Source organism: Microcaecilia unicolor, chromosome 14, assembly GCF_901765095.1.
Source record: "Microcaecilia unicolor chromosome 14, aMicUni1.1, whole genome shotgun sequence".
NCBI classification, from domain to species: domain Eukaryota; kingdom Metazoa; phylum Chordata; class Amphibia; order Gymnophiona; family Siphonopidae; genus Microcaecilia; species Microcaecilia unicolor.
In genome coordinates, this window is record NC_044044.1 from 20,592,512 (window position 1) to 20,619,995 (window position 27,484).

Genomic DNA, 27,484 nt, shown 5'->3' on the forward strand with positions numbered 1-27,484 from the left:
TAGGGATAGGGGTAATAATTACACACAGATAACCATTGTTTGGCTATGAAATATATCAGTTACTCAGGTCAGAATGGTACAGAGAAAGGCTTTACTCTGGTAACAGCATGACAGAAATAGAGTACATAAGTACATAAGTACATAAGTAGTGCCATACTGGGAAAGACCAAAGGTCCATCTAGCCCAGCATCCTGTCACCGACAGTGGCCAATCCAGGTCAAGGGCACCTGGCACGCTCCCCAAACGTAAAAACATTCCAGACAAGTTATACCTAAAAATGCGGAATTTTTCCAAGTCCATTTAATAGCGGTCTATGGACTTGTCCTTTAGGAATCTATCTAACCCCTTTTTAAACTCCGTCAAGCTAACCGCCCGTACCACGTTCTCCGGCAACGAATTCCAGAGTCTAATTACACGTTGGGTGAAGAAAAATTTTCTCCCATTCGTTTTAAATTTACCACACTGTAGCTTCAACTCATGCCCTCTAGTCCTAGTATTTTTGGATAGCGTGAACAGTCGCTCAAATATTAATTAAAGCAGAATAGCTGTTACTCAGGTAATAATTACTCAGGGTAGGGGTAACAATTACACACTGATAACCATTATTTGGCTATGAAATAGAAGGCACTGAAGTATTAATGAACTCAGAATAATTGTTACTCAGGTACTAATTAGCCGGGTTACCTGGGAATTAGTTAGGCGAACTGTCGTCTTCTTGCCCACATCGCTCTGGTACTTGGAGGTTGGGGCTGCGTTAAACCTCAGAACAGCATCATGGGAATCTGAGGGAGGAGTGAGAGAGGTTGGACTTGAGGAGGCCACAGTAACAGAGACAGGACAGGCGTCTCTACTCAGCTGCTCCACTTCACAGTCAGAGACCCAGTTCAGCGTCCAAGAGACACACTGATAGGATGGTTTCTTAGGTCACCTTTACTCTGAAACATTCCCTAATCCTGAGTCGATGCTGCCGGAATATTCTTCATCAGAGCCTCATGTAGGCATCACATGCAAAACATGAACACAGCACGGACAGCTGAACAGCAGGTATTCATTACAGCCTCATGCATACATCAAACTGATACACATAAAGCATGACATAAAGCATCACCCTCACCTCAGACACATCAAACACGAGTACAGCATGCAGGCATCCACTAATACATGTAAAGAATAAACACAGCATGGACGGCTGATGCTCAGATCTTCATGATATCACATGATACACATAATGCATGAAAACAGCACAGACAGCTGAAGAATAGAAATATTTAAGGACAAAAAACTGGATGGATGATACAAATAATGCAACTCAAGACAAAATAAACTGCAATAGAGACAGATGAATACTGCAGTGCTCTCCTTTAGTGGGTAGATGTGCATTAAATATAAGGATTACAGAATTATGAAATGTGTGTGATAATCCATCGTACATCTGCTATGTGAATTTCTACTCCTGCAGTACTATGCAATAACACTGCTACCTGGTGGTCAGTGGGTGTATGTGCCAGAAACCCTTTTCGGCTCCAGTGGAAGAATGTGGCAGGCCCCCCCCCCCCCCCCCCCCCCCCCCCCCCCGACATCTGGAAAGCATAGGGGAGATATCTGCCTCTTTCTACCTCCTCAGTCAATATGCCAGTGACCTGTCCAAGGTCCTGGACTGTGCAACTTACCTATCTCTCTGCCGAGATGGGAGTTGCGGATTGAGCCAGCAGAAGAGACCACAGCACAGTTCTTCAGGGACCCCAGCTCCTGGGAGAGGTTTTGGGAAGGAAGGAACATGGCCCACTCCTGAGTATTGAAGGGAGGCTGTTGTGTCCCCAGGGTCTGCACCTTCACCTGGTTCCTCAGCTGACACAGCAGTTCCTGGGCACTTCTCTTGTGGGAACGCCGGGGTCCTTGCTTCTGCAGTGGCATGTTGTACTTGTTCATAGCCCGATACATCTTGAAAACCTTATGCAGCCTCTTGTTGAGCATGTCAGAGCTTGAGTTCTCGTTCCACACCCTCCAAGGAGACTTCCCTCTGGAAAAGTCCAGGTTCGCCCCCCTGTGGCCGTCCCCGATCATCACTACCAGCAGCCGGTGAAAAAAGCTAGTGAGACCAGAGATCCAATTGCCAGGTGTCCCAGAGGGCCTGGCTGCCTCTCTCGCCAGAGTGACAGGGGCTCCGCTTATGTTTCGGTGGTGGGAAACGGAGGCGGAGGGACCAATTGCGTTTAACCCAGGCAAGATCTGGATGCCTCGGATCAGTTTTTCAATGGAGCCTGCGCCCGCCCTGCCCTGCCAGGACCTGCGAGGGCTTTGGTGATGACTTCGTAACATGACCCCTGTCTCGGTGCACACCAGGTACAGAACGGCTAAGCAGAGGCAGGCAAAGGTAACGTAAACGCAGCCTTTCCATGTCTTCCGAGGGCCCCTCCACATACGAGGGCAGGCATCCATCCCCAGTCCCGATAATGGTCAAGAAACAGGAAACAGCCTGAAACAGAGAAGGAAAAAATGGAAGTCATTACGTTTCATTAGCAGCAGGGAGACAGGATCGATTTCTCTTTGAGTATCTCCATGGCCAACCATGGATTCACAGTTGCTGTGAGAGACACATTCACATGCTCACATGCATCATCATTCTACGGGAAGAGTCCCTGGTCCCCGATCCCCTGGGATACATCATTTATCCAACTCAATTCCAGTGATGTAGTCATCATGAGTGTCCCCCAAGAGCAATGTACAAGAGTCCCAGACGATCAACATCATAAAGCTTGCATCCTGCCCTACCTTAAAAGCTGAAAATGTACACAGCAAGACAGAGGAGCTGCGAGTATGCAGAGCAACCCCCTCCCTAGCACCTCAAGGAGTTAAGAATAACTAGAGTAAGACCCTCACCATTCCAAGAGCTGAGAATCCTCAGACCAAGATCTCCGAATACTCATGAGCCAAGAATCCCCCCCCTAAAGGCAAAGACCTCTCAGCATCTCGAGAGCTGAACACCACACACAGAAGAAGCTGAAGCATTTCAAAACTGAGAATTAGACCCAGAACCAGGCACATGTCAGGGTGCATTAAATGGGGGTGGGACCAAGGAGTGAGGGCAGGCACACTGCAGAGCTATGCAATGCACCAGATGGTTGTAGAAATGGGAGTACTCCCTCTGCTGTCATGGCCGGCTGGCCAGGAAGGAATGTTCCTCTGACACAGTGGCGTGGCCAGCTGGTCCCTTTGGCAATAATGTGGCTGTGTAGGACTCAATATTTGCCGCTACCGGCTGCCCATCTCGCCCGCCTCTTCTGAGGGCCCTGACTTAGGGTATCAGGTTACTATTAAATAAGGTGTTTATCGGACCACATTTGGAGCATGAGGTTCTGCTCTGGACAGGGCTTTTTTTGAGGGGGTGCTTGGGGGTACTGGCACCTTTTCCATTGTCTGCTAAAATTGACCCATGGTTCCCCAAGTTTTAATGAAAGAGCTCAGGCTCTACACACCAATTATGCCTTGTCATGGATTCTGTGACTGGTTGCAGGGGGCCTGGTTATTGTGGGGTGGACCCCTCAGTGATCACCCCACCCCTGATGGGTGGCCTGGCATTTGAGTAGCAGCACCTTTTTCGCTAGAAAAAAATGCACTGGTTCTGGACACCCCTTCTCAAAAAGAAATCCCAAAATGTTGGAAGAGAAAAGCAATCAAAAAGACAAGAAGGTTTGCAAATGTTGAAAGATATTTAAGACCGTGGTTACTTACATTAGAAAAAGGCCATCTGAGGTGAGATTGAGTCCCATGATAGAAATAGATTAAGTTTTATTATTATTATTTATTTATTTATTATTTATTGCATTTGTATCCCACATTCCCCCACCTATTTGCAGGCTCAATGTGGCTTACATAGATTTGTTAATATTGTCATTTCAGGATATCAGATACAGTTAGTAATGTGTAGCGATCAAGGAAGGGAAGAGAGAAGAAGGAAGAGAGTGATTGGGGTAGTTGGTGAAGTTGGGCGTTCATAATTGAGTGGGTTGATGAGGTGACTTAGTGAGGTGGTAGGCTCTCATTGTAGGCCTTGTTGAAGAAGAATGTTTTCAGAGATTTTCGAAAGATAGTTGTTTCGTTGATTGCTTTCAAGTCTGTAGGTAATGCATTCCATAACTGCGTGCTCATGTTTTAACAGAAGATGCAAACTTCCTGTTTTGGTCATGGTAAAGGGATGGGATATGATTTGATATATCGCCTTTCTGTAGTTCACAATCTCCTTACATCTTCGTGCTTCCGACGGCGTCAGATGGAAAAATGATCACCTAGCAACCCCTCCCCGCTCTCTAGATTGTACAAGTTACACCTAATCACACTGACCACCCTTCAACATCTTCTGTCCTTCTGTGACTGTTCTCTTGTGCTTGACTGCTTAAATATTTTAAATTTAAATGCTTTACTTTTTGTCTATTAGATTGTAAGCTCTTTGAGCAGGGACTGTCTTTCTTCTGTGTTTGTACAGCGCTGCGTACACTTTGTAGCGCTCTAGAAATGTTAAATAGTAGTAGTAGTAGTAATTTCTGCAAAACGACCGAGAGGAGACTGTCTTCAGCTCATAGATCAAACCCTATGCTTGGATCTTAGACAAAAAAAAACCTGCCAAGAAATGAAACGTCAATGGATGACCTTGGGGCTATTTTCAAAGCACTTAGACTTACAAAGTTCCATAGGTTCGAACATATGCCTCCTTGTGATCTAGAAAACAGGGTGACAGGATAATAGATTTTCACCTTCAGAGGAAGGCTTTTTTTTTTTTTTTTTTATAATTCAGCAAGTGGAGAGATTATGTAACACTCTACCAAGAGTGAGCCACGATTGCAACACCAATTAAATTCTATTTTTATTATGCTATTATCTTAATTCAAAAGTAAATGGGCAGGTTTTTAGAGAATAACACACAGTAACACGGTAAATGACGACAGATAAAGACCTGCACGGTCCATCCAGTCTGCCCAAGATGGATGTCTGAGCTGCACCTGCCCCTCCCCGCAGATGACCCTGTCGACCCCCCCCCCGCCACCAACCCTCTCCCGCCACCGCCGTCGCCTACCTTTGCTGGCGGGGGACCCCAACCCCCGCCAGCCGAGGTCCTCTTCTTCCGGGGCAAGGCTTCGTTCTGTTTCTTTGAGTCTGACGTCCTGCACGTTGTACACGCAGGACGTCGGACTCGCAGAAACAGAACGGAGTCTTGCGCCGGAAGAAGAGGACCTCGGCTGACGGGGGTTGAGGACCCCTGCCAGCAAAGGTAGGCGACGGTGGGGGAGGGTTGGCGGCGGGAGGGGGGTCAAGAGGGTCGTCAGCAGGGGGGTCCAGGGCCAAATCTACGGGGGCCCAGGCCCCTGTGGCCCCACGTAGCTACGCCACTGTTTCTATATCATATCACAACAGTCTGAAGAATGGTTTCACTTCTATGGCCTCAGCATTGTCGCATTCATTATCCATAATGATTAAACCAACAATCCGACCATATTGCTAACAACATTTTAATCTAATTTCAACCTTAAGATGTCTTGCCCTCCTCCAATGAGAAACACAGCATTTGATATAAATGTGATATAAAATACACATACTCGATCCTCGCATACTCGATTGCGTGGGATAAACACAAAGGAATCCAGTTTGGAAGGAATGGTTCCATGGAATCTTAGCAGAGATTGGGTTGTGACGCCGGTAATTGGAAACAAAACGGGAGCTGGGCAGACTTCTACGGTCTACGCCCTGATCATGACTGAATAGATAGGGATGGGCTTGAGTGTAAATTATACGGGGCTTCGACGTTACCTTCAGAACTTAGTACAAGAACAGTACTGGGTAGACTTCTACGGTCTACGCCCTGATCATGACTGAATAGATAGGGATGGGCTTGAGTGTAAATTTTACGGGGCTTCGACGTTACCTTCAGAACTTAGTACAAGAACAGTGCTGGGCAGACTTCTACGGTTTACGCCCTGAGAATGACAAAGATAAATCAAACTCTGGTATAAAGTATCCCATACCATGTAATATGAGTTTATCTTGTTTGGGCAGACTGGATGGACCATTCAGGTCTTTATCTGCCGTCATTTACTATGTTACTATGATCCTGATTTGTGCTTGCCATTTCCAGGACACAGACTATAGAAGTCTGCCCGGCACGGGCCTTACTTCCCAGCTAATGGAGACCAAGAAGGGATTTTGTTTTCTCAGTGTAACAGAACTCGCTCGAGATACACTGGGATCTTTTACTTTCCCCGATTGACCACAAAGCCAGAGCTTGTATGTAAGCAAAAGGAGGTCAGACTCTTCTTTCAGCGTCTGTAGTTCTGTCTGTATTTACATTAAAAGCTAAGAATACCCAGACAAAGGCTCCTGCAGCTGATAGTGATTTGAATTGATTTCATCTATTTATTTAACATTCCGCTTTCTGCCGTAGCAATAAAGCAGTCCTCTCTGCCTGCATTTAATCTAGAAGACAGGCCCACTTCCCTCAGCCTGCTTGGAATCACCTGTCAGCACTGGTAATAAATAGAAATAAAGCAAGACATTAACAAAGAAAAGAAGATGATACCTTTTTGGTTGGACTAACAATATGGGTTTTTTTTACTCTCTTTCAAAGGCCAGAATCTTCTTCTTCGGATCAGGAACCCAGCCTTTGAAAGGGCAACTCTCTAACCCCCCTTTGCGGTAATGCTGACACAGTTCGAATGGCAGATGACGTTTAATGTCAGCAAGTGCAAAGTGATGCATGTGGGAAAGAGGAAGCCAAGCTACTGTTCTTTAGCTTGGAGAAGAGACGGCTGAGGGGAGATATGATAGAGGTCTATAAAATACTGAGTGGTGTGGAACGGGTAGACGTGACTCGCTTGGTAACCCTTTCCAAAAATACTCGGACTAGGGGGCACGCAATGAAGCTACTAAGTAGAAAATTTAAAACAAACTGGAGAAAATATTTCTTCACTGAACGTGCAATTAAACTTGGAATTCATTGCCTGAGAATGTGGTAAAAGCAGTTAGCTTAACAGGATTTAAAAAAAGAAAGAAGGTTTGAATAATTTCCTAAAAGAAAAGTCCATAAGCCATTATTAAGGTGAACTTGGGAAAATCCACTGCTTACTCCTGGGATAAGTAGCATAAAATCTGTTTTACACTTTTGGGAATTTACCAGGTACTTGTGACCTGGGTTGGCCATTGCTGGAAACAGGATGCTGGGCTTGATGGACCTTCGGTCTGTCCCAGTATGGCAATGTTTATGTTCTTAAGAATGTCACTGCTCCTTTGTCCACCTTCTCCCCCCCCCCCCCCCCCCCCGGTATCTTATTTTCAACCTGCATTCTAGGCAGGTAACAATAAAAACATATAGATACAGTGGAATTGGAAAAGGTGCAGCAAAGGGCGACTAAAATGATAACGGGGATGGGACGACTTCCCTATGAAGAAAGACTAAGGAGGCTAGTAGGACTTTTCAGCTTGGAGAAGAAACGGCTGAGGGGAGACATGATAGAGGTATATAAAATAGTGAGTGGAGTGGAACAGGTGGATGTGAAGCGTCTGTTCACGCTTTCCAAAAATACTAGGACTAGGGGGCATGCGATGAAACTACAGTGTAGTAAATTTAAAACAAATCGGAGAAAATGTTTTTTTCACCCAACGCATAATTAAACTCTGGAATTCGTTGCCGGAGAACGTGGTGAAGGCGGTTAGCTTAGCAGAGTTTAAAAAGGGGTTGGACGGTTTCCTAAAGGACAAGTCCATAAACCGCTACTAAATGGACTTGGGGAAAAATCCACAGTTCCAGGAATAACATGTATAGAATGTTTGTACATTTGGGAAGCTTGCCAGGTGCCCTTGGCCTGGATTGGCCGCTGTCGTGGACAGGATGCTGGGCTCGATGGACCCTTGGTCTTTTCCCAGTGTGGCATTACTTATGTACTTATGTCCTCTACTTGGCTCACTTTTATTACATAGAGCAGTGATTTAACCTATTGTGATGTCATAGTGGCTCATTCCACCAATAAGAGGCAACCTCATTAGTGATGTCACAATGGCTTGATTGTACGTTTGGGAAGCTTGCCAGGTGCCCTTGGCCTAGATTGGCCGCTGTCGTGGACAGGATGCTGGGCTCGATGGACCCTTGGTCTTTTCCCAGTGTGGCATTACTTATGTACTTATGTAATATAAACCAGAATATAACACACCATAAAATAATGTCATCCACCCTTTATCATGCAATAAAGCAAAAGGTTTTTTGTACTCCACTGTCTAAATCATAAACATAACATGTGACAAACACGAAGGCAAAAACGATCAGAAGCAGTAATAGCAGCATCTCTCCCTCTGTCTTTCTCACTCTGGACACCCCAAAGTAAAACTCCAGAAGAACCCCAGAGACACCAGGGCTGTGGCTGATACCAGACAGCTGTTGTCAGGTGGCTGCCTCACCAATGAATCTAGGTTGTGAGATCCTCAGATGTAAACATGAAAAGCTGCAGCTTCCCACAGCGTCTTCTCTCAGTCCTCGGGGGGAATCTTTTTCTGTCATGTCTTCCTCCCACTCACCCTGTCCCGAATACAGGGATGCTCCTACCCCCCCCCCCCCCCCCCCGTAGAGCATCCCAAACCTGTCTCTGATTGCATCACCCTCCCCTAGCACCCAGGCTGTGGATGATACCAAACAGCTCTTTAATACTGCGGAGTCAGTGCAGACACTAAAGAGAGAGTGTGAAAGACAGGAATAGAGAAGGAGAAGGGGAAAAAAAGGATGGGGAGATAGAGGGGGGGGGGGGAAATAGAGTGAATCGGGGAGCAACAAAGATGAAAAGGGGGAAAGATGGAGGCAGAATGATGAGAGAGACATAGACAGATGAGGGTGAAGAGCAGAGGCACCGAGATAAGGAATCAGAGAAGGAGAAAGACAAGAAAAAGACAGATGGGAAAACAGAGGAGGACGTACATACATATCAGAGAAACTCTCTATCCGGCTCAACCTCTACTGTATGGATTGTCCTTATCAGGCCTCTGCACTGACAACACAGCGGCCAGACCACTTATACACTCTGAAAACAGAGGTGAATTCAAGGGTGCCAGAAAACTCTCCCTTCACACCCCCTTCACATGTACACACACTCCGCTCATCTGGGTACCCCCCTCCCCTGTGCACAGATACTTCTGTCCTCACCTCCTGCATACAAATACCCCCCCTCACTGTTTTATGTACTCCCTGTTCCCCTGTCCATACCTCTTGCTCCACCAGGGGAGGAGAAGGTCTAGGAAGCATGGACAAGGTACTTACAGCATCCTCTGGATTCTTGTCTCCATCCTCTGGCTGCTGCCCTTGCTTTTTCTTGGAGGGTGACCAGCTCCAGATGTGTGCAGCTGTACTGCAGCCTGCCTCTGGGAGGGTGGAGCAAAGACTGGACCACAGAGAATTGGGGGGGGGGGGGGGGAGAGAGAGAGACCTAAGGATGGAAGATGTGCAGAGAATAGGAAAGAGAGACACAAACAGTAAAGCTTTGGGGAGTTTTAGCAGGAAGATCACATGATGCAGCTGGATGAACGCCTGGTAAGAGTTGATAAACACACTGCAGAGGCAGCCCAGGCAGGAGGGAGAGAACAGTGCCAGGGCAAGGGCACCCTAAGTAACCTTTAGCTTTGCACCCCCTTCAATTTGCTTTCAGACCCCCCCCCCCCCCCGAATCTGCAATTAAACTGAACAATCAGGATGAACCCAACACTACAGTCTCTTGAATGCATGCACAGAACCAACATAAACACCCAAACAGTGAAACACAACATGGAGTGGCCTAGTGGTTAGAGCACCAGTCTTGCAATCCAGAGGTGGCTGGTTCAAATCCCACTGCTGCTCCTTGTGAAGTCACTTAACCCTCCATTGCCTCAGGTACAAACTTAGATTGTGAGCCCTCCTGGGACAGAGAAATAGCCAGAGTACCTGAATGTAACTCACCTTGAGCTACTACTGAAAAAGGTGTCAGCAAAATCTAAATAAATAAATAAGATTCTGGAATCTTAAAGAGTGACAAGATTCCATGCAGAATCTCAAAGAGTAGCGACATTCCATGTAGAACCCCAAAGAATAGCAAGATTCCTGAGTGGAGGAGTGGCCTAGTGGTTAGAGCACCGGTCTTGCAATCCAGAGGTGGCTGGTTCAAATCCCACTGCTGCTCCTTGTGATGTTGAGCAAGTCACTTAACCCTCCTTTGCCCTCCTGGGACAGAGAAATATCCAGGGTACCTGAATGTAACTCACCTTGAGCTGCTACTGAAAAAGGTGGGAGCAAAATCTAAATAAATAAACATAATTAAATCAAGAAATGGACAATAGCACAAAACTTTGGCCACACAATCCCACCCCATGCAACCTGCACGGGGTGAACCACACTAGCTCCACCCCCTGCACTGACCTCCGTGTGAAAGCGCTGCAGGTAGCAGCAGAAATCGACCGTGGAGTGTAGACACACTTTACTGATATGTTCCAAAGCTTAAGAGGAGGGAAAGACCTCAAACCGTCCAGGTACTGGGGCTGCCACGAAGATTGAATGAACACAATAAAGCTCGCCAGTGGGCAAAAAGGGGTCCCCGTCGGGAGTATCGGCACCTGGTGTTCAACAGCCTGACAAGTTTAGAAGCTAAGTGACCTTAACTATTATCTACAAAATGTACACATTGATGTTTTGAATGAGCAAGTGGAGAAAATTAATTGTATCTGATATCCTGGAATGACTATGTCATAACAAAACTCTGTAAGCCACATTGAGCCTGGGCCACCAGTCTCTCGGTCGCCGGTTGTGGGGGCGAGGTTCGCGCCGCCGAAGGAGGCGTCGCCAGGACGCAATGGTCGGCGTCTTCCTCCCTCCTGGGCAGGAGGGCCCGGAGCTCCGCCTCTGAGGCGCCGGATTGGGAGGCCAAGTTGGTGGTCCCGCCTGGGAAATCGGACAGAGCCAATCAGAGGGGCTCTGCCGATACCCAGGGCCGGATTGGTCAGCTGTTCCTACGGGGGCGGGGCGGCTGATGTTGTTCTGTATTTAAAGAAGGGAACTGAGCTAGCACGTTGCTTCAGGTTCTGTTCCCGAAGCCTATCTCCGTGGTTCCTGTGTTTTGTTGTTTTCCTGGTTTTGCGGATTTTGGATTTTGGACTGTTTCCTGGTATCTCTGCCTAGCTGCCTGCCTCGACCTCCAGCCTGACTTTGACTTCTCTACTAGCCGCCGGCCTTGACCTCTTGCCTGACCCCGACTATGCTTTTGCTGCCGGTCCTGTTCTGCTGCCAGTCTTTGGACTCTTCTTTCCACCTGCCCGCTTCTCTCCCGGTTCCAGCCTAGGCCAGTCCGGTAACCCCGCGGTTCCTGAAGTCCCGTTGACCGCCTGCAGCTGGGGGCTCAACCCTTGGTGAACGGCAGTCGTCGCGGGTGAAGACTTGGGGTTGCGTGGCTGTCCTTTGAGGTCCTTTTGGGCCTTGCGGGACCTAAGGGCTCATCCTCCTTGGGGACAAGACACACACACATACATATATACATATGCTTACACACAAACACACATGCTGTGAGCACTCTGGAGTGCTGGTGCGGCAAAGGGGGATAGTGGTTCTTTTAGCCGTCAGCATCCCCGGTCATTCAGCCCAGCTAGGAGAGCAGTGCGCCCTCTAGGGGCCAAACTGCTGGAAAAAGCTTTAGTTAAGGAGGAAAACTACTCTCCCCAGAAGCCAGTGCAGGGTCAGGTGGACTCCCAGGAGAGGGGGGGGGGGGGAATAACTAATTGGGAAATGAGGTCTGATCCTGGAAATGAGGAACAGCTGGGGGAGCTTAGGGAAGAGGAGGAGGAGGATATGGTTTGTGATAAAGAGGAGGTGGGAAAAGCAGGGGAGGAGGACCAGTGGCGTTCCGAGGGGCGCTGACACCCGGGGTGGATTGCCGATGCGCCCCACCCCCCCATGCAGTGCAACCCACCCCCCGGCGAAGGGACACCCCCCACCCCGGTGAAATAACCCCCCAGGGTGCACGCCGCTGGGGGGGGGGTGCTGCGCGCCGGTCAGCGTCGTTGGTTTCCATGCTCCCTCTGCCCTGGAACAGGTCCCTGTTCCGGGGCAGAGGGAGCTTGGAAACCAACGATGCTGACCGGCGCGCGGCGTGCACCCGGGGCGGACCGGCCCCACCGCCCCCCCCCCCCCTTGGTACGCCACTGAGGAGGAGTGTATGGAGGTGGCTGGTTTTGCTCTAACCCGGGCAGACAAGGTGAAAGCTTTTGCCGGGCTATGGAATTGGGGAAAGCTGGGAGTAAAGCAGTGGAGAAGAGACTGGAGAGCACAACTTGCTACAGTACTGTCTGCTCACAAAAGGTAGTGCTGTTGAAAGTTAAATTGTTTCTGAGAAGGATTGTCACTGGAAAACTGTATTGTGTAAGGGATGATGTGGCATCACCTAATCACCAAAACTGTCTGTTGATAAGATAGTGCTACTGGAGGTTTGGTGGGATTTGAAGCCGAAAATTGCAATTGTCAAGGGGAAAATGAGTCTGCAATAGGTAAAGATGGGGAGGACTGTCTGTTATGGGATAAAGTCTTCTGATTGAAGGGAGGTGTTTAAGCAAGATTAATCTGATGTTAAGAGACCTGGATCTTAAAATCTATGAGAGAGAGAGAGAGAGAGAAAAAAAAAAAAAAAAAGCAGGGATGACCTTGGCCCCATCTGGAAGGGTGACCTGGTTACAATGCACACACATATACAAACACACATTTCCACGCACACATATATACAGTGGTGGAAATAAGTATTTGATCCCTTGCTGATTTTGTAAGTTTGCCCACTGACAAAGACATGAGCAGCCCATAATTGAAGGGTAGGTTATTGGTAACAGTGAGAGATAGCACATCACAAATTAAATCCGGAAAATCACATTGTGGAAAGTATATGAATTTATTTGCATTCTGCAGAGGGAAATAAGTATTTGATCCCCCACCAACCAGTAAGAGATCTGGCCCCTACAGACCAGGTAGATGCTCCAAATCAACTCGTTACCTGCATGACAGACAGCTGTCGGCAATGGTCACCTGTATGAAAGACACCTGTCCACAGACTCAGTGAATCAGTCAGACTCTAACCTCTACAAAATGGCCAAGAGCAAGGAGCTGTCTAAGGATGTCAGGGACAAGATCATACACCTGCACAAGGCTGGAATGGGCTACAAAACCATCAGTAAGACGCTGGGCGAGAAGGAGACAACTGTTGGTGCCATAGTAAGAAAATGGAAGAAGTACAAAATGACTGTCAATCGACAAAGATCTGGGGCTCCACGCAAAATCTCACCTCGTGGGGTATCCTTGATCATGAGGAAGGTTAGAAATCAGCCTACAACTACAAGGGGGGAACTTGTCAATGATCTCAAGGCAGCTGGGACCACTGTCACCACGAAAACCATTGGTAACACATTACGACATAACGGATTGCAATCCTGCAGTGCCCGCAAGGTCCCCCTGCTCCGGAAGGCACATGTGACGGCCCGTCTGAAGTTTGCCAGTGAACACCTGGATGATGCCGAGAGTGATTGGGAGAAGGTGCTGTGGTCAGATGAGACAAAAATTGAGCTCTTTGGCATGAACTCAACTCGCCGTGTTTGGAGGAAGAGAAATGCTGCCTATGACCCAAAGAACACCGTCCCCACTGTCAAGCATGGAGGTGGAAATGTTATGTTTTGGGGGTGTTTCTCTGCTAAGGGCACAGGACTACTTCACCGCATCAATGGGAGAATGGATGGGGCCATGTACCGTACAATTCTGAGTGACAACCTCCTTCCCTCCGCCAGGGCCTTAAAAATGGGTCGTGGCTGGGTCTTCCAGCACGACAATGACCCAAAACATACAGCCAAGGCAACAAAGGAGTGGCTCAGGAAGAAGCACATTAGGGTCATGGAGTGGCCTAGCCAGTCACCAGACCTTAATCCCATTGAAAACTTATGGAGGGAGCTGAAGCTGCGAGTTGCCAAGCGACAGCCCAGAACTCTTAATGATTTAGAGATGATCTGCAAAGAGGAGTGGACCAAAATTCCTCCTGACATGTGTGCAAACCTCATCATCAACTACAGAAGACGTCTGACCGCTGTGCTTGCCAACAAGGGTTTTGCCACCAAGTATTAGGTCTTGTTTGCCAGAGGGATTAAATACTTATTTCCCTCTGCAGAATGCAAATAAATTCATATACTTTCCACAATGTGATTTTCCGGATTTAATTTGTGATGTGCTATCTCTCACTGTTACCAATAACCTACCCTTCAATTATGGGCTGCTCATGTCTTTGTCAGTGGGCAAACTTACAAAATCAGCAAGGGATCAAATACTTATTTCCCCCACTGTACAAATTCAGACACACATATGCATTACACACATACACACAAACTTATGTACATATTTCCACACACATTTCCACATATGCATTACACACAAACACACATACACATAAACGTGAAAACATATGCATGCATACATACATACATACACATTTCCGCACACATATATACAAATTCACACACACACACATACACACACACATATATATATATATACATACACATTGGAGAAACAATACACAATTTATTAAACTTTAATACTGACCGGTAAGGAATCAAGTACTTCCATTTGTACAGCTCATGTAAACTTGACGCCCTCGCTGGGTGCGGAGGATGCATCACATTTCATTGACACTTACAGAACATTTACATCGTAACATAGTAGATGACGGCAGATAAAGACCTGTACGGTCCATCCAGTCTGCCCAACAAGATAAACTCATTTTACATGGTATGTGATACTTTATACCCAAGTTTGATTTGTCCTTGCCTTTCTCAGGGCACAGACCGTAGAAGTCTGCCCAGCACTGTTCTTGTACTAAAAGTTCTGAAGATTCTGGAATCCTAAAGAGTTACAAGATTCCAGAATCCCAATTAGTAGCAACATTCCATGTAGAACCCCAAAGAGTAACATAGTAACATAGTACATGATGGCAGATAAAGACCTGTACGGTCCATCCAGTCTGCCCAACAAGATAAACTCATTTTACATGGTATGTGATACTTTATATGTATACCTGACCTTGATCTGTCCCCTGCCATTCTCAGGGCACTGATCGTAAAAGTCTGCCCAAGACCAAAGCCACTCGCTTTGATTTTTATTTCTTAGGCAAAGTACTACCCAGGAGGAATGTCGGGCTCCCACCTCACTCTCTCCATTTCTCACTGTTGACATGCAGGTTGGCAAAAAACCAAGGAGCTGGAGATTTTGCGCACAGGACCAATTCCTGCTCAGAGTAGCAGTACTGAATCAAGTCGTGGGAATGTGTTCAGCTAGTCTGGTGTCCAGACATTGAGCCTGCATTTTGTGTGTATGTGTCTGAGTGTGTTACCATATGTTGAAATATTAAGTACCTACTAGACAGCTGAGATCACCTCAGCTGGATTTAATGGAAATATGGGCAGATGAAACTATAAATCACATGTCTTGGGGCCTTTAGGGCTGTAGGTCTGGTCCCCCCCCCCCCCCCCCCGGCGAAATTGCGACACCTCGGGTGCATTTTTACCTGCTGGGAGGCACGTCTGTCGGCTCCAAGTTCGCTCATTCCCTGCTGCTCCCTCTGCCCCAGAACAGGAAGTAACCTGTTCCACGCAGAGGGAGCAGCAGGGAGGGAACGAGCGGACTCGGCCAACAGGCGCGCGGCACCCCCTCCCCAGCGGCGTGCACCCGGGGTGGACCTTGGTACACCACTGCAGACAGCTATTGATCAGCTGGTAATCACGCTGCTGCTCCTTGTGACTTTCAGCAAGTCACTTTACCCTCCATTGCCTCAGGTACATTTAAAACTGTCAGCCCCACTTGTATACCTGGAAAAAGTAAATAATTAAATCTTGGATCCAGATCCAAAACTGAGGTTCAGGGTAGCTGGGTTGCCTGTGAATACACTGGCAGGCAACGTGGGTGGTCTTGAACCTGATGAAGGGCACCAACAGGCTGCAGAATTAGGAGATTCTACCAAGGCTGCCCCAGCATTCAAAACATTTGGTCCAGCCTTCCTGTTTTTAATCCAGTTGCAGCCTCCTCCATGATCTGCAGCAACAGAAACTCATTATGGGGAGCCCAAGACCTGTAGTTTTCTCCGTGGTGTACCTGGAAGACCCTTGGCTGGGATGAGTCCGTTCTTAGTCCAGAACTGTTAGTGATGTTAATATTAGGTCTCTGTTCCTTCATTAGGTCTCTTGTTTCAGAGACGGAATTAGTTTAGTCTTTGTTTTTGTTCTGGATTGAACAGGGTCTTTTTTTCAACTCTTGGCTTGGTTGAATTGAATTTTTAGTTCTAAAATCCATTGGCACACACAGTGGCATAATGAGTCCTCTCCCTTCAAAGATCCTCAGAGGAATCTGTGGCCTTACTGGTAGAGTTGGAGCGAAAACCAGAGGTGAGCTTGCTTAAGGAGGAAATGGTTTGGGAAAACTGGGGGAATCTCAGCTGTTGGCCACAGCAAGATGGCTTCCAAACAAACCTCTCTGCAGCAAAGTAATAGAGTATGGGATCCAAGCATGAATTGAGACTGGTCAACGCCATGGTGACACGCCGTGCTGAATATGTAAACCGAATTAACGTACAGCTGGAGAAGACATTGATGCGACGTAGGGTATGGATGAGCTGGATCACATGGTAGGGGACAAAGCAAATGAGGAAAACCACAAAGACCACCAGAATGGTGCGTAGTGCCTTCTTCTTAATCATGCTGGAGCTACGACGAGGCCCAGTGTTGACTAGTAGCTTCCTGGCAATGAGTGGATAACAGATGATGATAACCATCAATGGAATGAAAAACCCAATTACGGCAGCAAAGAGGCTGACCCCAGAAATGCGACCTTTCCAGGACTCCGAGGAGAAGTTCTCCAAGCAGGCCACATTGCCATTCTCAAAGGTGCTCGTCAAGGGTCCTCGGAAAGTGAGATACATGATGGCTGCAGCCAGAATGAGCCATATGACAACAGAGGTGACAATTCTATAGACCGGTTTCTTGAGTTTAAGGGACTTGATGGGATGGACCACTGCAATGTAGCGGTCTATACAGATGCAGGTGAGGAAGAGGGTGCTGCCGTAGAGGTTGGCAAAGAACAAGGAGCCAGTGATTTTGCACATGGCTTCCCCGAAAATCCAATTGTTATCCTGCGCATGGTAGACAATCTTATATGGCAAGGTCAGAACAAAGATGAGGTCAATGGTGGCCAGGTTGACCATGAATATGTTGGCAGGGGTGGTGGCAGTTTTGGTGCTGATGAAGTACCAGAGAGCCAGTAGGTTTCCTGCTAGCCCCAGAATGAACACAATGCTGTAAACAGTAGTGAACATGATATACTGGAAGTCTGCACGCTCCTCGCACTCAGTCCCATTGGAGGATGGAGGTGTGGTGTTCAATGCACAGCCAGCGCAGTTTAGGTTGCTGTGGTTAAGCCAAAGTTTCCCAGGATCAGGTCTCAACTCGTTCAGAGAATCCTGAAACAAAGAGAATACCACTTACATAAAGCACCTCAGTGATTCATACCTTTAACAGCTCTTCCTCATGGATAATATATAGGACAAGCTAGAACATCCTTAACATGAAGTTGTACGGAAAAACTTGTACAGAAGGGATAACAAAAGTCATGGACATTTTATCTTTAATATACAATTATACGGTGTAACTCATATATGGGGGAAGGTGAGAGGAGGGGCTGTTTTATCCTTAATATGAAGTTATATTGTATAACTTGTATATGGGAGACAGAGGGGGGGGGGTGTTTTATCATTAATATAAAGTGATACCATGTAACTCGTGTAAGAAGGACAGTGAGGGAAGCAGAGGTTTTATCCTTAACATAAAATTATTCAGTTTAACCCTTATATATATTAAGTTAAGAAAAGGTATCAGCTTATTCTTCTGTTTTGCTTAATTTCTGGTTTTTTTTTTCTGTTTATTATCTTGAAAGTTGACGGCCAACTCTACTTTATCATGTACAAGGGACAGAGAGGGAAATAGACATTTTGTCCCTAATTCAAACTTATTTATTTTGTCAGTGTTTTGGATCAGGAAGAGAAAACCAGGAGGATGGACAGGCAGGGACTGAAGCCCAGAAAGTCACTCACCTGGGATGTGGTCCAGAGCGGAGAGGCCATTGTGGGAGGACAGGACCCCCAAGTTTCTTTCAGTCCTGCTGCAGGCGAGTGAGGAGCAGACTGTCTGACTGCAGGAGAGAAGTTGAACACTTTAAAACTCCAGCCTCTCACCCCACCCTGCTGACTGTGATTGGAGGAGGCGGGGCTAGTGAGGGAGGGAGAGGGAGAGGGGCGTGAAATCTCCTCCACCCCCCCCCCCCCCCTGTTTTAGGCCAGGAAACAGAAGGTGCTAGTCTCTATAAGAAGTCTGGCACTCTCTCCACTCTCTCCACATCTTAACTCTTTTCTCCTCCCCTCCTGTTTTGATTTCAGTGCCAGGAAATTGTTTGCTCAGGGCAGTGTGGCAGCAGGGAAGGTAGACAGATATTTCATACAAACACACACATACACTTTTCTAATTTGTGTAAACTTTTCAGTGTCCTTTTATTGTTTTATAGCAGGAACACAAACACCAGCAGCAACATAGGCAAATACCATCTCTTGGCAAAATCGGTCTGGCTCTCCTTCCTCACTCTCTTTCCTTCCGCTTCTCCTGTTTACTCCTTTTTGCTTTTCTCCAAGCGTCTGGTCTCCCTCTCTTGTCTTTCTTGTTTCCCCTTCCCTTTTCTTCACTCCCCCCTGTTCTCTTTGTCTTTTCACTCAAACCCTTTTTCTTTTTCTCTTTTCCCCCTGCTATGTCTTTCTTGCTTTCCTCTTCCCGCTTCTTTTCTTCCAGTGTTCTCTTTTCTCACCCTCTTCTCTCTCTTTGTTGTTTCCCCCTTCTCTTTCCCCAACTTCTTTCTTGCTTGTTTCTTTGTGTAACCTCTTTCTCTCTTTCCCCGTCTCTTTTCTTCCCTGTGTTTTCTCTTTCTCTTCCCCCCCCCCTTCTATATCTTTCTTGTTTCTCCTTTCTCTCGTCTTCCCTTCCTTTGTTCTCTTTTCTCACCTTCTTCTCTCTCTATTAGTTTCCCCTTTCCTTTTTTTTTTCTTTTCTTCCCTTCCAGTGCTATCTATGTCTCTTCTCTCCCCCTCTTCCCTTGTCCCTTTTCCCCCTTTATTCCGTCTTACTGCTCTGTCAGTCTCGACTCTCTCCTTCTACCTCTACAGGCCTCTATGGATCCCTCCCTCCCCCCCCCCAACTGCGCTTGGTCTGTGTTGTAAGGGATGTAGTCAAGCTCAATCTCATCTCTTCTTTGCTGAAGGAGTTTCTTCAGGGGCCACCTCCCTGTCTGTCCTCACACACTGACAGTTTCCAGCTCACTTCTTCCTGCTCTTTGAGTGAAACACCAGTGAGATTATGAGATCCAGTTTTAGATTGGTTGTTTTATTTTATTTATTTATTTATTTTATTGCATTTGTATCCCACATTTTCCCACCTATTTGCGGGCTCAGTGTGGCTTACAATACATTGTGAATGATGGAAATACAATGTGTTACAGTACGATTATGGGTTACATTAAGAGGAGTTATGGGAAGACAAAGTCAAGTCAAAACATCATTTGGAGCGTAGAAACAATGGAATCTTACAATGGGGAAAAGATAGGGCGATAGAACAATGGCACGAAAACCTTAGAGTATAACAATTTTATATGTGGGTGGAGTATTAATTGTGGAGAAAATACGGGGTAAGAGAATTCAGAAGAGGGTGTATTGATGCATTTCTGTTAGTGTGTGTGGACTTCATGTGTTTTGATCCTTGCAGTAAATTTTCTCAAAGAGATAAGTCTTCAATCGTTTGTAATAGCTGGCACAAGGCCTCCCCCAAAGATCTGCTTGTTGCCCAAAGTACGATGGAACACCTTGAATAGCCAGATCAGGAATAAGGTTGACGGTGGCCAAATTGACCATGAATACATTGGCAGAGCTGATGGTTGTTTGGGGCTAATAAAAAGCATAAACAGGTTACCCATCAGCTCCCTGAGGAATGTTCCAGAACAAGGGGGTTTACAACATGGTCGCCCCAGGACTCAAAGAATTTTGGTTGGCCTTACTATCTCTAAGGCTCCTGCACACAGCTGTTGCCTTCTCAATTATCTAGAGCGACAAAAACTCCATATGTGTTGCCCAGGACCTATTAAACTTATAGTCCTGCTTATTTTCGAAGGAGAAGGCCGGCCATCTTCTGACACAAATCGGGAGATGGCCGGCCCTCTCATAAACCCGGCCAAATCGGTATCATCGAAAGCCGATTTTGGCCGGCTTCAACTGCTTTCTGTCTCTGGGTCGGCCAAAGTTCAAGGGGGCGTGTCGGCAGGGTACCGAAGGCGGGACGGGGGCGTGGTTACGAGATGGCCGGCTTCGGCCGATAATGGAAAAAAGAAGGCCGTCTTTGATGAGCACTTGGCTGGCTTTACTTGGTCCATTTATTTTTAGGACCAAGCCTCAAAAAAGTGCCCCAACTGACCAGATGACCATCGGAGGGAATCGGGGATCACCTCCCCTTACTTCTCCAGTGGTCACCAACCTCCTCCCACCCAAAAAATTTTTTTTAACATTTTTGTGCCAGCCTCAAATGTCATACCCAGCTCCATCACAGCACTAAGCAGGTCCCTGGAGCAGTTTTTAGTGGGTACTGCAGTGCGCTTCAGGCAGGCGGATCCAGGCCCATCCCCCCCTACCTGTTACACTTGTGGTGGTAAATAGGAGCCCTCCAAAACCCACCCGAAATCCACAGTACCCATATGTAGGTGCCCCCCTTTACCCTTTAAGGGCTATGGTAATGGTGTACAGTTGTGGGTAGTGGGTTTTTTGGGGGGGTTGTGGGGCTCAGCACCCAAGGTAAGGGAGCTATGCACCTGGGATCAATTTCTGAAGTCCACTGCAGTGCCCCCTAGGGTGCCCGGTTGGTATCCTGGCATGTGAGGGGGACCAGTGCACTATAAATGCTGGCTTCTCCCACGACCAAAGGGCTTGGATTTGACCAGGTTTGAGATGGCCGCCATTAGTTTCCATTATCGGCAAAAACTAATGGCAGCCATCTTTAACACTGACGATCTCTAAGGCCGGCCCAAATGTTGAGATTTGACCGGCCCCGACTATTATCAAAACGAAAGATGGCCATCTTGTTTCGATAATGCGGTCGGGTATGCCGCTTTACGGGGCCGGCCTTAGAGATGGCCGCCCATATAGATGGCCGGCCCCGTTCGATTATGCCCCTCTTTTGGCTGTAAAATCAAACAACACACAGAGTCACATGATGAGTTCTATCCCTTCAGAGATCCATAGAGGACTCTGTGGACTTGCTGGTAGAGTGTGGACCAGAAGTGAACTTGCTTAAGGAGGAAATGGTTTTGGAAAACTGGGGAAGTTTCAGTGGCCTGCCACAGCAGGTGGGCTTCCAAACAAACTTCTCAGCAGCAAAGTAATAGATTAGGGGGTCCAAGCAAGAGTTCAGACTACATAATGCCATGGTGACATGTCGTGCTGCATATGTAAAGCGAACCAACGTACAGCTGGAAAAGACATTGATGCGACGTAGAGTGTGGATGACTTGGATTACATGATAGGGGACAAAGCAAATGAGAATAACCACCAACACCACCAGAATAGTGCGAAGCGCCTTCTTCTTAATCATGTTGGATCTGTGACTGGGCCCCGCTGTAACCAACAATTTCCTGGCAATGAGTGGATAACAGATAATGATAACCACCAATGGAATGAAAAACCCAAGTACAGCAGAAAAGATGGTGATCCCCGAAATGCGACCTTTCCACGACTTAGAGGAGAAGTTCTCCATGCAGGCCACATTCCCATTCTTAAAAGCGTTAGTCAAGGGTCCTCGGAAAGTGAGAAACATGATGGCAGCAGCCAGAGTGATCCATAGGATAATGGAGATGGAAATTCTGTAGACTGGTTTCTTGAGATGGAGAGACCGGATGGGATGGACCACTGCGATGTAGCGGTCTATACAGATGCACGTGAGGAAGAGGGTGCTGCCGTACAGGTTAGCAAAGAACAAAGAGCTAGTGATTTTGCACATGGCTTCCCCGAAAATCCAGTTGTTACCCAATGCATGGTAGACGATCTTCCAAGGCAAGGTCAGAACAAACAATAGATCGATGGTGGCCAAGTTCACCTTGAATACATTGGAAGAGGCAGTAGCACTTTTGGTGCTGATGAAGTACCAGAGAGCTAAGAGGTTCCCTGCCAGTCCCAGGATGAACACAATGCTGTAAACAATAGGGAACATGATATATTGGAAGTCTGCGTTTTCCTTGCAGTCAGTCTGATTGGGAGATGAAGGTGTGCTGTTGAGTGCACAGTCTGTGCAGTTCAGCCAAAGTTCTCCAGAGTCAGGGCCCGATTCTTTCAACAAATCCTGAAACAAAAAGAATGCTACCTGCATGAAGTTCTCCAATCATGATATCAAAACCCACAATGATTCATGCTCTCTGATGTGTGGAATGAGCGGAATAGCTAGTATGTCCTTAACGTAAAGGGACACGGTATAACATGTTCATGGGGGGGGGGGGGGGGGGGGGCAGGGGCAGCAATGGAAGTGAACTTTTTTATCCTGAGTATAAAGTGATACAGTGAAACTTGTATATGGAGGACAGCGAGAGGATCGAGCATTTTATCCTTAATATAAACTGATCCAGTGTAACTCTTGTATGGGGGACTGTGAAGGGAGGGGGTGTTTTACCTTTAATTTAAAGTGATACAGTGTAACTCGTGTATGGGGACAGTGAGAAGATTGAGTGTTTTATCTTTAATATGAAGTGATACAGCATAACTCATATATGGAGGATAGTGAAGAGATGGGGGTATTTTTTCCTTAATATATAATTATACAGTATAACATTTAAAGGGGGCATTTTATCCTGAATACAAAGGGATGCAGTGTAACTCAGGTATAGGGGATAGTGTGTGTGTATTGGGGGGGGGGTATCCTCAATATAACTCATCTGTGGGGGACAGTGAGGGGAGGGGGAATTTTATCCTCATTATAAAGTTACAGAGTGTAACTCATGAATGGGGACAGTGAGGGGGGGGGGGGTATCCTTAATAGAAAGTGATGCAGTGTACCTCATGAATGAGGGGGAAGGGAATGGAGGAGTAGCCTAGTGGTTACTGCAGCGGACTTTGTTCCTGGGGAACTGAGTTCAATTCCCACTGCAGCTCCTTGTGACTCTGGGCAAGTCACTTAACCCTCCATTGCCCCTGGCAGGGCCGGTCTTAGCAAGTGCGGGGCCCTGTGCAGACCAATTTGATGGGGCCCCATCCTAGCCCCGCCCCCACCCTAGCTCCAGGGCGGCCACCCCTCCCTCCGAGCTCCCTCCGAGCTCCCAGGCCATCCCCTCTGAGCTCCAGGACCATCCCCCCTCCTTCCCAGCTCCAAGGCTGGCCCTCCTTCCCAGCTCCAAGGCCCCCCTCCCTGTCCCTCCTTCCTTCCCAGCTCTAAGGCCATGCGGGTGGGACCAGAGCTGAGAGAGGGAAGGCTCCTGAAGCGCCGAGCAGCTCGCACGCTTTTCACTGCTGCTGCCTGCCACTGCCTGTAACCCGACGAGGTAAACTTTTAAAATTCAGAGGGAGGGGGGACTGGAACTCGGGCGGTCGGGGCGGAGGCACACCACGTGGGGCCCCCTTGAGCACGAGACCCTATGCGGTCGCCTCGGTCACCTCGCCCTAAGACCGGCCCTGGCTCCTGGTACAAATTAAGTACCTGAATATATGTAAACCACTTTGAATGTAGTTGCAAAAACCTCAGAAAGGCAGTATATCAAGTCCCAGTTCCCTTTAATATAAAGTGATACAGTGTAAGTTCTCTGTGAGGGACATTGAGGAGAGTGGGTATTTTGTTCTTAATATATCCTTATAATGGAACAGATCGATTGCAACTGATGGCTGGTAATGACAACCCCCACGTGTGCACTGAGGCCACGAATGTGCCCCCTCCTGTCTCTGCCAATCTCCGGTAGTGTCTCTTACTAATATGGCCAAATCCCCCCACCATGCAGTGGCGTTCCTAGGGGGGGGTGGTGGGTGCGGTCCGCCCCGGGTGCACGCCGCTGGGGGGGTGCCGCGTGCGCCTGTCCTCCGTTGTTCCATGCTTCTTCTCTGCCCCGGAACAGGTTACTTCCTGTTCCGGGGCAGAGAAGAAGCATGGAACAACGGAGGATAGGCACGTGCGGCGTGCACCCGGCGGGGGGTTCCTTTGTGGGGTGTCCTTTCGCCGGGGGGGGGGGGCCGTGCTGCATCGAGGGGGGCGCTGCGCATCAGCGATCCACCCCGGGTGCCAGCCCCCCTAGGAACGCCACTGCCACCATGGCTGAATTTGAGACTGGCTGATGACATATAGGGCCTGATATTCAACCACAATTTCAATGGCCAGAAGCCTCTCCTGGCCATTTAAATAATTCGTCTGGGGCTAACCCGGCATTTTCAGTGGCAACTTAATCAGATACTGCTGCTGACGCTACCTACTTAGTGCTTAAGCCAAAATCAGCTATTTGAGGGCATTCCAAGGGCGGAGTAGGCACTTAGCCAGTTAAATGTCGATATTCAAAACTTAACCCCCCCCCCCCCTTCCGGGTGCATTGCTCTTACCTTCTGGGGTGCTGGGGAGCAGCCTCGCAGCTGTGGGCTCTGCCGGTTCCCTGCTCCCTCTGCCCCGAAACAGGAAGTAACATCAGAGGGAACCGGTGGAGCCGACAGCCATGCAGCTGTTCCCTGCACCCCTCCTGCAGCGCGCACCCCCACCGCCCTGCCCTGGGTACGTCACTATGCGCGGCAAATACACCGAGGCCCCGTAGGAATGGAATGGGCTTCGTCGCATTTGCCGCACCGGGAATCACTACCCTGACTTAATAAAAGGAGCCCTTTATGCGGTTCTTCATGTCCGATTAAGGGCCAAATATCACACTTGAATGGCTATGTTTTAACCGGCTCCTTATGCCCAGAAATCTAATGTGAGAGCCCGGACATGGCACTGAATCACCAGATTTAAAACTGGTGGCGGTCACCAAAATGCTGATCACCGCCGGGTAACTAATATGCAATCCACTCCTGTGTATGTATATTGAGACCCTGAAATCTAAAACCACTATGCTCACAAACTGCCTGTATGACTGATGGTGAGGAAAGTGGGAATTTCTCTGTAACGGAACGTTCTATGATTTCGCCTGGGATGGGGACAACAAGGGGAGTGGCGGACATTGTTCTGAATTCAGAGCCTGCTGGGGTTGTACTATTTAATCTATGCTGTCCAGGAACTCAAGGATATGGAACTGTTGCATTATGGGGAATTCCCCTTAAGTAATTTGGATATTTTTTGCTCACTAAATTCAACTAAAGTATTTAAAGCAGCTCTAATAATTCAGAGATTGCCCTACATTCCTTATTATTTCCATTTCCACAATGTTTATCCTGCTGTTTTTCAATACATATTTTAGAAGTTGAAAAGCAAGCCTTTCTTCATGTATGGAGTTGAATCAGAGTTTGGTTATCTAACTGCAAAGCGAAACGTGCAGCAAGGACGGGGGGGGGGGGGGGGGGGTATTTTATTCTTAATATAAAATTCTACAGTGCAATTTGTAGGTTAGGGACAGTGAGAACTGCAGGCATTTTATCATTGAGCCTGCAAATAGGAGGGAAAATGTGGGATACAAATGCAGCAAATAAATAAATTAATATAAAGTTATCGTAACTGATGTAATGGGGACAGTGAGGGTCACTGGATACTTTATCTTTAATATAAATGATATGGTGCCACTCATGTATGAAGGACAGCGAGGGAGATAGACATTCCATCCAGGACAGGATCAAGGCAGAGGGGTAGTTCAATCAGTTGTTGGCAGAAGGTGTGTGTGTGTGTGTGTGTGTGTGTGTGTGTGTGTGTGTGTGTCTCAACCATGGGGACCCCATTTGTGGAAGTCTTATAATTATGATGCGGGTTTATCCTTCCCTGGTTCCATCCCTAATACAAATGTATAGAAACAGCTGAAGAGTTTCTGGTTGTTCCAGGAGTGGATCAGAGCATGGACCGACAGGATATGGAGCAGAGAAAGTCACTCACCCGGGATGTGGTCCAGAGTGGAGAACTCATGTTGTAAGTGAGAGAGGTCTGTAAACTTCTTTCAGGCAGGCAAGTGAGGGAGCAGGTTCAGTACAAGGAGAGAGAGAGAGAGAGCGCTTCCTTATCCCAGCCTCTCAACCCAACCTGTTCATTGTGATTGGAGGAGGCTTGGGTGAGGGGGGAAGCTTTACACCCACCCCCTATCATGGTGGGGGACAGTAGGAGAGACTGCTCTCTGTGCCAAGACAGTACTGGTGTACACAGGCACACAGTCTCTTAAATTTAAACACATCGTCCAGTGTAATTTTATAATATGTACAAAAACATCTGTAGCCTCACTGCAGCACCACTCGTGGACAAAATCTCCCTTTCTTTCCCTCCCCCCTCCCTACATTTCCATCTCCTGCCTACTCCTTCTATTCCCACCATGCCTGTGCTCTCCCATTCTTCTCTCTCTCTCTTCGAGTCCTTTCCCTCCCAGGGCTCTATCTCTCCTCACCCCCTCTTTCTCTCTCTTCCCTTGTCTCTGGTCCTTTTCACTCCATCTATTCCCCTGTCTTTTCTCTTCCTTCCCCCTCCTTAGTAGATCCCCACCAGGGCCCTAGGCCTCTACTGTGAGGGATGCAATTGCATTGAACCTAGATTACATCTTGCAGGTTCCCTCAAAGTCTGTCCTTATACACTTTCAGGTTCCCAGTGTACCTCCTCCATGAATGAAATATTGGCTTTCTAAACTTTCTGCAGGCTGAAACACTGAAAGCTCTAGGAAGGAAGAGGTGTAATAAGGGAGATTCTGTTCCACTTCTCTTCTGACTCAACCCAAAAGAGAAGTTTCGAATTCTGCAAAGTGTGCGGGGCTGGCATGCTAATGTACATCAGAGACCAGTTCAATGACACAACACCCAGCTCAGCACAAGACAGGAAGAAAACCTAGTTCAGCAGCAGGAGAAAGAGAAAAAAAAAACCCCAAGAGTTTAAGCCTGGTTTAGCAGGAGGTAGGGAAGGGCTAAAGCCAGCTCTACTTGAGGAGAAGGAAGGATAAAACCAACTCAGCTTGAGAAAAATGGGTTATTTCAGCTCAGAAGCAGAAGGACAAATAAAATCCTTCTCAGTAGGAGGAGAAAAAGCCAAGGGTTTGATCCTAGCTTAGCTGGAGGTAGAGGAGGGCTAAACTCCGCTTTACTGGAGAAGAAGGACGGATAAAACCAACCCAGCTTGAGAAAAAGGGGTTATTCCACCTCAGGAGGAGTAGGACACATAAGCCTAGCTCAGTAGGAGGAAAGGTTGCTAAACCCAGCTTAGTAGACAAGAG

At 47.6% G+C, this 27,484-nt stretch overlaps 2 protein-coding genes across 4 annotated transcripts in view; both read right to left on the reverse strand.

The window, feature by feature from the left end:
* LOC115457810 (beta-galactoside alpha-2,6-sialyltransferase 1-like) overlaps positions 1-15,686 on the reverse strand; it is a 29,206-nt gene extending 13,520 nt beyond the window's left edge. The window contains exons 1-3 of one of the 2 annotated variants that reach the window (XM_030187428.1): positions 15,576-15,686; positions 1,671-2,476; positions 685-782 (exon numbers count right to left, since the gene is read on the reverse strand). In XM_030187428.1, the coding sequence (XP_030043288.1) occupies positions 685-782; positions 1,671-2,439 (867 nt within the window). In that variant the 5' untranslated portion in view covers positions 2,440-2,476; positions 15,576-15,686. Of the gene's footprint in view, positions 1-684; positions 783-1,670; positions 2,477-9,289; positions 9,418-15,575 lie in introns of those variants that run through there. The other variant, XM_030187427.1, reaches the window with a different exon arrangement.
* LOC115457811 (lysophosphatidic acid receptor 6-like) lies at positions 15,687-26,251 on the reverse strand. 2 transcript variants are annotated; one of them, XM_030187429.1, is made up of 3 exons: positions 26,173-26,190; positions 18,150-18,247; positions 15,687-17,519 (listed from the first exon to the last, which is right to left on the reverse strand). In XM_030187429.1, the coding sequence occupies exons 2-3, from the start codon at positions 18,177-18,179 to the stop codon at positions 16,392-16,394; spliced, it is 1,158 nt and encodes a 385-aa protein (XP_030043289.1). In that variant the 5' UTR covers positions 18,180-18,247; positions 26,173-26,190; the 3' UTR covers positions 15,687-16,391. The 2 variants fall into 2 exon arrangements, with proteins under 2 accessions (XP_030043289.1, XP_030043290.1); XM_030187430.1 differs by lacking the exons at positions 15,687-17,519; positions 18,150-18,247 and adding an exon at positions 21,258-22,476 and having other exon boundaries at positions 26,173-26,251.
* Positions 26,252-27,484: the final 1,233 nt, after the last annotated feature.

Excerpts from the sequence above, each read along its gene's own strand:
- LOC115457811 (XM_030187429.1), bottom strand. The coding sequence starts at position 18,179 with ATGGCCTCTCCGCTCTGGACCACATCCCAG. Across the intron at positions 17,520-18,149 it reads CGCTCTGGACCACATCCCAG|GATTCTCTGAACGAGTTGAG; the intron begins GTGAGTGACTTT and ends TCTTTGTTTCAG.